Below are 13,404 nucleotides of genomic sequence, written 5' to 3'. Positions count from 1 at the left end.
TTGTGTCGCCAAGCTGCCAAAATTTTGAGCACCGCCGCCAGCGATAACCCTAGCGCCCGCCACCGCCGCCGCCTCCTCCTCCATTCGTGCCATTCGGACACAGCTCCTCCATTCGTGCCTCCTACTCCTCCTCTCCGCCGCTGCCTCCTCCTCCTCCTCTTCGCTGCCGCCGCCGCCAGATCCAGCTCCCACCGTCATTCTCTCTGCCACCGCCGGGTCCTCGTCGTCCACGCCGCCTCCACCTCGGCCAGCCGCCTACACATCGGGAGTCGCCGCCGCCGGGTCCTCGTCATCCCCCCCCCGCCACCGCCAGGACGCCGCCGCCGCGCAGGGACTCTTTCGTCGCCGGCTCCTTTCACCATGGTGAGCCCACGCCCTTTGCCTCCCCTCTTCTGTCTTCTCTCTGATTAACCCCATCTTCTCCTCCTCAGCCGCGGGGCATCGTCGTTGCCGTCGCCGGGACTCGTCGTCGTGCTGGGACCTTCTCGGCCGCATCACCGCCAGGACGCCGCCGCCGCCGCGCCTGGACTCGTCTCGTCGTCGCCGCCGCCGCATCCTCCTCCTCTCGGCGGCCGCGCCGAGACGCCGGGCTGCCGCACCGCCACGCCGAGAAGCCCACAAGCTAAGAGGCCGAGACGCCAGGTCGTCATCGTCGTCATCGTCCGGCCCACCGCACCACCTCAATCTCGTCGTCGCCGTCGCCGCAAGCCTCCAGGTAAACACACCCCCTCCTCTGCTGTGTTGAATGTGAGATTCTGAGATGAATTTTGAGATGAATTTTGTGCAGTGAATCTGTGATGAATGTGTGATGTGAATCTGTGATGAATCTGTGGATGTGATGGGATGGGATTGATGAATCTGAGATGAATTTGTTCTGCTGCTGCACTTTGTATAGGTATGCTGACCTGAATATGATTTAGTTGTCACAATTTGGGTGAATGCAAATTGGTTGGGGGGTTTGCAATGTGGCAGATGGCACTGCAATAGTTGCAAATGTGATTTAAAAACATGAATGTATAGATGGTTTCACCCCATTTCGTAATCTGTAATTGATATAGATTGATGAAATGATATATATGTGAGATGTAGTTGGGACTTAGGAATTTTGGATGGAATTATGAACTGACACTGCATATGAAATTTTGCTACTTTTTGTCTTGTAATTTCAGATTGTAGCTAGTTTGAAACTTGATGATTGTTGCTATTTTTTGTCATATAAGTTCAGATTGTGCAATATGATTTGGTTGATGGATGGATGAATTTGGATAGATTTTATTAGCTGTTTTGTTTGACTGATGCACTGAAACTGCATATATATAATCGTGCTCTTTTTCCATATAAATTCAGATTGTTGCAAGTGTGATTTAAATTCTGAAATCCAATGATGTATGGCTATATATATGGTTTTGCAATGACATGATGTATGGCTATATATATGGTTTAGGGTTTGAAATTTAGTTCAAATGGATGAATTGATAGATTGGCCGCAGATTTAATGTAATTCCTAGGTTATCAAACCATCACAGAATACAAAGTGCATGGGGAATTTTGGTGGATTGGTCAGTGTAGTCCATGGACGGAACCAACCTAGACACCAAAATTCTCCATGCACTTTGTATTATGTCATTCTTTGATAATTAAAGAACTTAATTAGGTTTAGGGTTTGAAATTTAGCTGAAATGGATGAATTGATAGTTTGGCCGCAGATTTAATGTAGTTCCGAGGTTATCAAACCATCACAGAATACAAAATGCATGGGGAATTTTGGTGGATTGGTCAGTGTAATCCATGGATGGAACCGACCTAGACACCAAAATTCTCCATGCATTTTGTATTCTGTCATTCTTTGATAATTAAGGAACTTAATTAGGTTTAGGGTTTGAAATTTAGTTCAAATGGAAGAATTGATAGATTGGCCGCAGATTTAATGTAGTTCCTAGGTTATCAAACCATCACAGAATACAAAATGCATGGGAAATTATGGTGGATTGGTCAGTGTAGTCCATGGATAGAACCGACCTAGACACTATAATTCTCCATGCATTTTGTATTCTATCATTCTTTGATAATTAAGGAACTTAATTAGGTAGTTTGAAATGGTCAGTGTTGGTGGATTGTAATATTGATGTCGTTACCAATCTCATTGATTGCTTTAAGCGATCAAGGAGTTTGCTGGCGATAACAATATTTATAGTTGTAGTACAAAATTAGTATATAAATTTTGCCTTCTTTTCGGATTTACAATAAGAAAATGATTCCATTTCGCAACTAACATAAATTCACCTTCAAGCGATATCAATAGACAAACCCACCCAAGAGCAACCCACGGGTGACAAGGGCAAGGAAACTCAGCTAGTCATGGAGGAAGATATTTGCACGCAAGTAGTCGTGGAGGAATCTTCGTTGTCTAGCTCAAGTGAACCAGGCAGTGGATCGTATCACTCGCCGAGTGACCCCCATCCTTCTCTTGGAAAGAAGAGAAAGGGCGGTAGCAACAATGAAGTTGACTCCGACTACGTTCCCCCCGAACAGGTGGTACGTAGCATATAATAATGGGTTTGTTGGAACCATGCCACCCTATATTTGCAAAATTTGAGATATGACACCCGTATCTCAATGACATGTAGGACCCACATGAGTCAATGACATGTGGGTCAGGGTGGCATATCACAAATTTTGCAAAATTTGTGTGGCATGGTTCAAATTGTCCCTATAATTATAATATATGTTTAGTTCCAATCATATTAACTGCGTTCTATGGATTTTAATTAAAGTCACGTTAATTGCAAACAATAGTTGAATGCTCCACGTCGCTCCAAAAGGAAAGCCCAAGCCGCAACTGAACCTGAAGCTGAAGCTACAACTGTCGTGCGCACAACAGCTTTAAGCAAACCCAAGAAAAGGAGGGGCGAGCGAGGGAAGAACATGTTGTTGAAGGAAGTAAGCGTGCTGACGCGGTTGAGTGAGACAGGGGAACCCCTGTCACCGGAAGACTCATGTTCAAAGTATAGCAACCAATGTGGGGCGGTGGTCAGGGATATCGTGGAGATCACATGGAAGGATTGGAAGAAAGTTCCAGAGAGTCGAAAGAGCAGCTGTTGGACGTCGCTGCAAAGCAAGTTTGAATATCCAGAGGGGACAGACGACGATAAAGCCAAGGATTATGCATTGAAAACAATGGGGAAGCTGTGGCGAAACTGGAAAACGGACCTGAATAAGAAATATGTCTAGAAGGGACTCACGCCATTTAAGGACTACGGAAGGATAACACGGGCCCAGTGGGATGAGTTCGTTGCCAGAAGATGGCTGAGCTAGCAAGAAGGAATGAATATCCACATCATTTGGGATCGACCGGTTACCGGCAAGCGGTGAAGAAATGGGCAAAACAAGATGAAGAGATGGAGAAGGCTGGGAAACCGGTTCCTATGAAAAATTACAACCCACGAAGCAGGAACTGGGTGCGTGCAAGAACACCGGCCTTCATCAGAAGCTCCAGGAGGTAGCTGTCAATATGAAGAACATTGTCACGCAGCAACAGGCCGGGACGTTCGTGCCAGATAGAGACCGGGACGAGCTGACCTATGCCTTGGGAAAATCAGAGCAATCTGGCCGTGTATGGGGAGTTTCCTCAAAGACTAACTGGAAGGATGGATTCAAACAGGATGCTCATACCTACAAGAAGCGTGATCGCTACAAGGAAGAGATTGACTCTCAGGCTAGGGCAGCAGCTCATGATGAATGCAATATATACTGGAGTCAGAAAATGATGCACGGTGCTGCTGTTTTAGAGCCTGAGCCGAGCTATCCTTTTGATGATGTAACGGAGGATACTCCGTGCAAGCTCTTGATTCCGGTCGGCAGGGCGGGAAAGAAAATACTCGTTGCAACTGGGAGGTTCATACCAGGCCACAGGTTTCATTGCCAAGACATTCCGGATGACTACGCCAAGGTAGAGGTCTGGACAGATGCACGAGCTCGACTTTCCAACTACTGAGCAGATTGTGTACCTTGGAAATGTCGTCGACCAATTCATACTATGGCACAAGAATGATATTGAACTAGGGTCAACGGATGGAACTGATCGTCCACCAAGGATACCGGTGTCACCGTCGCGTCCACCAGTCGTAGCCAGTCCGAGGGATAGTCCTATTGCTTCACCCCCTAGACCAGAGCCACCAGTTGCATCATCTCCAGGACCAGAGCCACCTGTTGCATCACCTCCAGGACCAGAGCCTCCTGTTGCATCACCTCGGACAGAAAAGGATGCAGAAGAACAATCGGTGCTTGCAAAGCAACAATCACAGCTAGCAATACGGGAAATGTCTTCCGCACAACCATCAGAGCCTGTACAAGCAAAGCCTACAAAGCTAGCGGCGGGTGAAATTGAAGCGGTGCTTGATCAGCCAATGCCCGATCAACCAGAGCAATCGCAACCAGAGCAATCGCAGCTAGAGGAATCTAAGGGTGCCGATGTGCCAGTGATGGTAAGGACGCACAAGCACAAAGCAAAAAGTGCGTCCAAGAAAATTAAAGGGTTCAAACAGACCTTCGATGACTATCTCAACTATATCAATTCCCCAGACGTGCCACACGAGTTTGAGAATGGCAAACCATTCATTTACGACTGGCAACTAAGAAGGTGGCACGATTGGTACATTAGGGTAAGCACCATGAAAGGCATCGATTCATTCACAGTTGCTGTGGGGGAGAACATCTTCTGGAGCGGTCCTTGTCTACTCCAAGTCCATTTCTCCGATATGCATTCCCTCTACACCAATTTGATTGCCATCTGGTGTCTGTTACTGCTACACTTGAACGTGTTAATAGATCACTACACCTGTATGCGTAGCTCATTTGGTCATCCATTGTTGGCAGGAGGAATTACCTGGAAGCTGAAGCGATGAAAAAGCCTGTCGCCTACCTAAACCCGTGCAGGATAAGTAAGCCGAACCACACATACACGCTAGACGAGAAGAAGCTACCGGAACACATCAAGTCTATGACTCCCGAAGAAAGGAAAGCTTACATAGCACAAAGGCATCATGAAAAGGTGCTCGATGTCACTACGTACGTAGCTATTGCGCTTGAATCTACGCAGGACAAGGAGTGTGTTTATGCCCCATATTCCTTTGAGTAAGTTGTAATATATATGCACTAAGAGTATATACATATAATCATGGCTCGACTAACAATTTCGTTTGCAGCGACCATTGGATAGTCTTTCTTCTCTATCCAAAGTACAATGAAGTTATCGCCTTGGATTCTCTCGACAAAGATAGCAACACCTATCAGGAATTTCTAAGAATTATCGATCTGTAAGTAAGATATTAGCATGACGTGTTTTAACCTCTGATGAATGTAAATTAGTTATATCCGCAAAACAATGCATTTAAAAGGTATTACCAGCGAGGCGGACTATGCAAAACTCAAGAGAACGCATATCCATCCGCAATAAGTGGCCGGTAAGTACATATATATGGATGCCAAATAGTACTACTTAATTTTCATAAATGCTTGTGTGTTTCCATGTAATAACCTATTATACCTTATAATTATTTTGATGTTGAAAGTGTCACAAGCAACTGGTGGGAACAGTACTATGCGGATATTACTGTTGTGAGTTCCTAAGGGTTAATGGGAAATATTGTGCGAATTACGACGAGGTAAGTAATACACACTTGTTAAATTAGTCGCTAACTTGTATTATTGTGAATAGTTAATTTCCTTAATTCTGTCATGATCTGGTTGCAGCTTCCAAAATTCCTCAAGTCTGAAAGAGAGCTCAATGATACATCCATTCAGAACATTCAGGCGGACATGTGCTACTTCATCCACCGTGAGTGCGCACATCAGCTTGGGCAGTTTTTCAACAAGGAAGGAGTCTTAGCCCTGCCGGAGAACGAATCCCTGTCTAACTGGACCAGGCGTATAATATAGCTAGGGTTTTGTAATTCATTCAAAATACTTGTAAATGTTATGTCGTTGGTCGAATTTAATTTGTCAATGTACATATATATAGGTGCTTCCGAATATTTATATATATGTATATTATTCTGTTTCATATATACTCAATGCGTGGCTCTAAAATACGCGAAAGAGAACATACTCTATCGATAGCTCGATTAGTTATATCAACCACGTCTGACTCTGAAAGACGCGCACGAAGAAAAGAAAAAATAGTATATATAATAATGTTTTAATTTTTTTAAAAAAATTGCATCTTCACTGGCGGGCCATGTGTCAGAACTAGGACGGTCCATATCTTCGCTGTCGGGCCACGTGTCCATCCACAGAAGCCTTACTTCATTTTTCCTAGCGTGCCACGTGGCCTAAAATATTGTGAGCCGCCAGCAAAGAATTATCTTCGTTGGCGGCCGACCTAAGGCTAACGCAAGTGGAGATACTTCTTTGCTGGCGGCTGCGTTATGTCCGCCGCCAGCAAAGACATGTCTTCGCTGGCGGCCGTCCTAAGGCTACCGCCAGAGAAGACATCTCTTTGCTGGCGGGTGTTCCTTTCTCAACCGCCAGCGAAGATGCATTTTGGCTGGCGGTAAATAACCGCTAGCGAAAATCGACATTTTCACTGGCCTTTGCTTTTTGGCGACTGCGATTTCCGCCAGCAGAAACCCAAAATGGCCGCCACGAAAGATGGTTTTCGTAGTAGTGTGAGTTGAAAATCGTTTGGAAAGGTAAACTTCTCCAAAAACCCTAATTTTCCCGACATTATATTGTGTATTTTGCATTGATTTGGTTCAAATCGTGGTTTGAGAATAGTTTGCTCGTGATGAATTGTTAGTTGGATAATGTGGGTGGGGATGTAGTGTGGAAGTGACATATTAATATTGCTCCATTTGGTTGTTGTTGGTTTGTAAATTTTAGAAACTATATTTGGATGTGTGGTGATGGCTATGGTTTGAATGGGGTTGATGTGGGGTGATGGCTAGGCAATTTATAGGAGTATGGAATTTTAGTTTTATGAACAATGTGCATGTTTAGTATTTTAGTTGGTACAATTTGGTATTTATTTATGGATAAAGCTTCACATGTGCCTGCCATGTATATTTTCTCTTGCTCTAAGATTTGAAATAGACGTAAGTTCAGCAATGTATTTTTTCCTCACCTTTTCTAGGCGACTGGATTGTTCTAACTTCTGCAATATACTCGGCAAAGAATGTTATTAGGTTACAACAGGGAAATAAATACATGTAGAGCATGAATTATGCAATTCTTGTTTGAGTTTGGTACCCACATTGCAGAGTAGCACAAGAATAATTTATCTACTACTCTTATGTTGTAGCACATACTTGAGCCATGCCTATCCTCTCAAAACCATTGTAGTGTACTGAACTATTTTCATCTTGCTGTGTTCCAGCAAAACACCTGTGTTCCAGCAAAAAACCTATGGCGCACTTTCCAGGGTTGGAGGATTTCTAAGAGGAGAAGCACCGGGCTCCCAAGATAGCCAGCGGAGAGGTTAGCCCCAAAAAGTATTTCATTCTTTCCACAATTTATGTATATCCTATGTTCTTGCTAACACTACCATATTATTTGTGTCTTTTGATGCAGCTGCTGAAGACCCTTCGAGTAAGAGGTCACACATCACACATCCCGTTCGACGTCTGGTACATTCCGTACCTACGGCGGGCGAAGCTGTTCGTGTTCGTCACCATGGCGCAACGCCCGATGCCTCTGTACAACGCTGCGGCTCTGACGGCCCTTGTCGACATATGGCGCCCAGAGACTCACACCTTTCACCTACCCTTCGGGGAGTTGACGGTCACACTGGAGGACGTCGCCATGATCCAGGGTCTTCCTATACGAGGTCAGGCAGTCACAGGTGACACGGCCTCAGGGAACTGGAGGCAGCGGGTGGAGGAGTACCTCGGTGTGGAGCCTCCAGTGGCAGCTGATGGTCAGCGGCTGACGAAGACCTCCGGTGTGCCTCTGAGTTGGTTGTGTGCCAACTTCTCCCAGTGTCTCACCGACGCGGACGAGGACACGGTGCAGCGATACTGCAGGGCGTATGTGTTATACATATTTGGCAGTATTCTGTTCCCTGACTCTGGTGGAGACATGGCTTCTTGGATGTGGTTGCCGTTACTGGCGGACTAGGACGAGGTGGGTACGTTCAGCTGGGGGTCTGCTGCCCTAGCCTGGCTCTACAGGTAGCTGTGTGATGCTTGCCGAAGAACAAGCGGAGACGCCAACCTAGCAGGCTGTGTTTGGTTGCTACAGGTTCGTAACATTTTCCTTCCGTGCAAAAAAAAATTGCATGCTAACGTGTGTGTTGCAGGTTTGGATGTGGATGAGGCTTCCTGTTGGTCGCCCTACATGGAGGAGCCATCCAGCATGGTCCCATCAGGATCCGGACCGACGCCCCACAGTAGCATTCCTATAGGAAACGGTCCCATCTCCAGTAGTAGGCCGTAGGAATTTGGCCTACTACCACTACACAAACGAGATGGACTACCTTCAGCCAGAACATGTGAGTACTAAACCCTTTTATCCTAGATGAAAATGGTGACTTACTCTATAATATAAAATTTAACTAAATGTTTCTTGTGTTGGTGCAGGTGGTGTGGACACCATATGAGGCACAGGAAGTGGTCGAGCTAGACATCAACCCCATGTGCCACATAGAGGATGCGTTGCAAACCCTGCGGTGCCCACTGATTTACTTCTATGCAGTGGAGTTCCAGCTGTGCAACTGCGCGATGCGGCAGTTTGGGAGGCTTCAAACAATCCCGCACCGTTTCTCCACTAGTATCGACCTCCACAAGTAAGTACTTTGAGTTAACAAACCAATTCGATTTAATGCCATCCTCAAATTCTTGACTTGCATATTTTGCATATGTGCAGGGTCGACCGTCGGAAGAACAAGAAGGTAACTGATTGGGCTTACTACCATCAAGATCATATTACGCAATGGGAGAAATTCAATGAGAACGGAGTACCGGACCAAGGTCAGCACAACGGGGCGGAGTTCGATGCGTACGTGGCGTGGCTCCACAGGAACTATCGTCTCGTCCTACGTCTGGCTTGGACGCTAGCTGACATAGCGGATGACCCCGAAGATGTGAAGGAGCAGAACGAGTATGACACTCGGACCCGTGAAGGTACCACGGTCGAGATGGGACCTGTTCGTGATAGAGTGGTGAGTACTACCACTGTTACGTTATATGCACTCTCCCGCTTTATTTAACATTGTGACTTATTGCATTTCTAACCTACAGGCACAAGAGCTCTTGAGGGCCGTCAATGACACGGGAGTAGCGCTTGGCACGGCTCCTGGGTCGGAAGGAGAGAGCAGCACCCTACGCAATGCACTACGGGTACTCCTTCAATAATCACTGAAACTACGCAGGTGTTTACTCAAAACTCCTTCAATTACCTCAGCGCTAACTCAAAACTTTTGGTTGCAGGGACTGAGACAGCGATGTCGGAAGTTGGCAGCGCGGCTGGGATGTAGGTCCAACGATGCCGTCGATCAACTTCAGGGCCACCAACACGCGGAGGAACACGCGGAGCCAGAGGAAGACCAAGAGGTGGACGGCGAGGAGGCGGAGGAAGACCAAGAGGTGGACGGTGAGGAGGCGGAGGAAGACGAGGAGGCAGGGGAAGAAGAGGCAGTTGAGCTCGGTTCCTCCCAGCGGGGCCATCGCAGGCGGGGCCATCGCAGGCGGGGCCATCGCAGGCGGGGCCATCGCAGGCGGGGCCATCGCAGGCGGGGCCATCGCAGGCGGGGCCATCTCGACCATGGCGCAGGCGGGCACCTTCACAGGACTGGAGGTTCACTCCCGATGTGCCTCGTCCTCGTACTAGAGGTAGGAAGAGGTAAGTCGGTTTTATGTGTCTTGACGGGTGGATGGGCTTGATGTACAAGTGTAGGAGTGTAGCTGGACAAGTGCAGTTTCACATCTTCTTTTATGCCTAGCTGGTTCTTTGGGCAGAACCAAATCACTATGGTGGTCTGTACATAGTGGAGACCTTCTGGTCATCTTTTTTTTCTCATTTATCTGTCTGGCTGCTGCAAATCCACTTAAACCAAACCACAGAAAGAATGCTGTAAACTAGGTACTGATGCAAGCCAAAGTGATAAGTTAACAACAGTATTTTGGAACAAGAAAATCACAGACAGTACTAAATTAGTTAATAAATAACTTGAGGATCCTCAGTTGACTAGTATTGTAACATACAACAGCCGGGTGAATAGCTCCAAATATTCCAGGCTTGTATGGCAATCCAATCGACTCCTGTTTTGTGTATATCGACTTGATGGATGGATGGATGGATGGATGGATGGATGGGTTATGTGTTTCTGTGTTTGCTAGATGGATTGATGGATTATGGAAGGACTTGATTGATGGATGGATTATGTGTTTGTGTGTTTAGTGGATGAATGGATTATGGATGTAATTGATTGATGAATGGTAAATAATGCCTGGAGTGTCTGTGAATGTATTCTGCAAACTGCTAATTTGTTTCTCTGGGAAGAGAGCTGGTTGTCGGCCTCTTAGGATGGCTTGTCAAAACTCAGCGCCAGTGAAAATGGCGCTGACCTATCGATGCTCAACGCTATATTTGCTGGCGCTGAGCTACTCCAGTGGCTGTGCTGGAGGGATGGACTCGACTGTCGCGGCTAGGTCGAATCTCAGCGCCAGCTCTACTGGCGCTGAAGTCCAGAGGCTCCGCGCCTAACACATTTGCGCTGAGGACCCAGCCCAGCGCAGGGGAGACGCAAGGGCCAAATATCAGCGCCAAGTTCATTGGCGCGAATGTTTAACATGTTAGTGCCAGTGTTGTTGGCGCTGAGGTCCCTGCCACGTCGGAAAGGAGATCGGCTCGGGCGCCATGCTGGCACAAGGTCAGCGCCAGGATAGCTGGCCCTGAGCCGACGGCCTATTTCTGGATATAGTTTTTGGTAGGGACTAGTTTCGAAATAAGTTTTTCAAAAGGGCCAATTTGTCAAAAAAAAAAGGGGCAAAAGGGTCTATCGATAATACTAGTATTTTGACTGCTCGGGAGATGGTGTTTCTGAATTTCTGATGTGACTAAAGCTAGCTCAACACCTGTATATTTGATTATAAATCACCAAAATAATGGAATGGCAAATTACAGTGTAATGTTAATAAACAATTATCAAAACATGATTACTCCTTAAATGTTCTTTGCAATTTCATCAAAATATAATTCCCGAGCAGCTGAGTTATCTTGATAAGTCCAAGTAAGACTAATAGGAGTATATATCTATCTATCTATTATATACTAAAAGTCCATTAAACTTTCTGCAAATACTCTCAAGCCGTCACATGGGATTCCTACAAATGCTCTTAAACCGCCACATGGCGTTCTAATATATTAGAATCATCTAACGCTTGATTTTCATTTAAATTTGTGGGTCCATTATTTTAGACCATTAGATTAGATTTGATTAAAAACAGAATTAATCCCTCCCTAACGTGTACGTGTATCTCGCACGTATGTACATACTTGATTCCTCTTTTTCCTCCCCATTCACCCCTTTTTAATTTTTTTTCCTTGATATACCGCCAAAATATATTTATATTACCTCCAATTTTTACACTATTAACTTTTGATAATATTTTTTATCCTAAGCCGTCACATGACACTCCTACAAACGCTTCTAAACCGCCACGTGGCACTTTCAAATCTAACTGTCGATTTTCACTTAAATTGGTGACCCGCTATTTTAGACAATTAGATTAGATCTATTTAAAAAAGTCTCACCTTCATCGAAATTATTTACCATAGAAAATAACGTACATGTTCTCTAAAAAAACCAAACAGACATCCTTACGTAGCAAGATAAAAAGCAAAAAAAAACATATGTACGCTGTAAGAATAATATAGTCTTTAAAATAGGATTTCCCATATTATAAAATAAAATTTATTACTCTACAAATATGCATGGTTAAACTAGATTAATATAAAGTACCAAATCAGCTGTCTTTAAATGCTCATCTTTAAAATTATTTTTCAAATATATATCTAACTTATAATCCTTTGTATTTTTTAATTAAATAAAATACTAATCACTTATAATAGTTATATGGAACTGCTAAATTCATTATGACACATGGTGCCGACATATAATATGTAATGTTATAATTATTTTTCAAATAATTTAGCTAACATATAATAATTAATGTCATGATCATTTTTAAAATAATTTCACTTGGTGTCAAATTCGCTTAACAAATATATAACACTAATTCAAATCTACATGAAGAAAACGTGAAACAATATTGTGGTTTACTATTAGATTTGATTTAATTTTAATTTTTATGAGATTAAGATTCTCTTTTTCTAAAAAAAATTAGAACTATTTGATTGGAATTTCCAGGCAGTGATCTTGCTATAATACGACCCCTTAATCCATCACGAGAATTATGGTCATATATGGTTTTTCTTTGCGAAATTGGTTTGGTAACAAATGAACAATCATGTGCATTAAACTATTCATCATAAATTTTTTGTAGTTTATAAATTCTAATATATCAAACATAATTGATAGTGTATGTCATACACCCCACTGAAGTGACTATAAGTGTACTCCAACAACTTAGTTACTTTAAATAATTTTGGGAAATATATTCTTAGTAAGGATGTCACATGTACCTATGAACAATACATGAATGAAAATAAACCAGACGCTAAACAATATATCTTAGTCAAAATATAAAGAATGATATGGTACTCCAAGATTGTCACGGTCATATGTCTGTATAGATATATTTTTTTATCAACCTCGCTCATTTCGAAAGATAGTATTGTATCTACACAGTAAAAAAATAAGCATTACTGATTAATACCATAAACAATTTTGTCTACACAAAACTTTTAAAAATCATTGGAAAAATATTTTCATCACATACATTCCCTCTTTTTTGTTCTTAAAGGGCACCAAGCATGCTATACTACCACAAGTATAGCAAGGGTCATGCATACGGTTGAGTTGAAGCCGCCCCAGCTGAGGCCACTATTGACAATAGTGCTTAACTTACTTACTGATGCTATTATCTATGAGGGTGCTGATAGAGAACTAGACATTGAAATTATGCTTCATGCTGGCATTGCGGGGCATGACTATGTCGACTTAGGACCTATGTTTAAAGTCAGTGGATACCTCGACGGATATGGTCGGCTTCACCCATTAAAGGGGACATTCATATCTGATTTTAACTGTCATCAAAATTAAAAAAAAAGCCCTTACAAATTATAAGAAAAAAACAAATGATCATCGGTTTACTTAAATTATTTATAAAAAATAAGAAAAATAAAGTCTCCAAACCTCGTCTTCCCCAGCACATGCACACAATACTGCCGGTCCCCTTCAATCTTGGTTCACGCTCTCCGCTCTCCATTCCTCTCCCTTCCTACTTT

General features: G+C 43.9%; 1 protein-coding gene and 1 non-coding gene across 2 annotated transcripts; both read left to right on the top strand.

Annotated features, from left to right (window-relative positions):
* Window positions 1–5,326: 5,326 nt before the first annotated feature.
* LOC107281619 (uncharacterized) lies at window positions 5,327–6,065 on the top strand. The gene is made up of 3 exons (XR_010742728.1): window positions 5,327–5,462; window positions 5,571–5,663; window positions 5,752–6,065. It is a non-coding gene; the product is annotated as an uncharacterized protein (transcript).
* Window positions 6,066–7,560: 1,495 nt separating this feature from the next.
* Window positions 7,561–8,112, top strand: LOC136357430 (protein MAIN-LIKE 1-like). The gene has a single exon (XM_066312685.1). It carries the CDS (start codon window positions 7,561–7,563, stop codon window positions 8,110–8,112), a length of 552 nt encoding a protein of 183 aa, XP_066168782.1.
* The last annotated feature ends 5,292 nt before the right edge of the window (window positions 8,113–13,404 follow it).

This window comes from Oryza sativa, chromosome 7, assembly GCF_034140825.1.
Source record: "Oryza sativa Japonica Group chromosome 7, ASM3414082v1".
Classification (NCBI taxonomy): Eukaryota; Viridiplantae; Streptophyta; class Magnoliopsida; order Poales; family Poaceae; genus Oryza; species Oryza sativa.
The sequence above is the reverse complement of the archived record's forward strand: the minus strand, read 5'-3'. Positions and strand labels throughout refer to the sequence as shown.

Excerpts from the sequence above, each read along its gene's own strand:
- LOC136357430 (XM_066312685.1), top strand. The coding sequence starts at position 7,561 with ATGCAGCTGCTGAAGACCCTTCGAGTAAGAGGTCACACATCACACATC.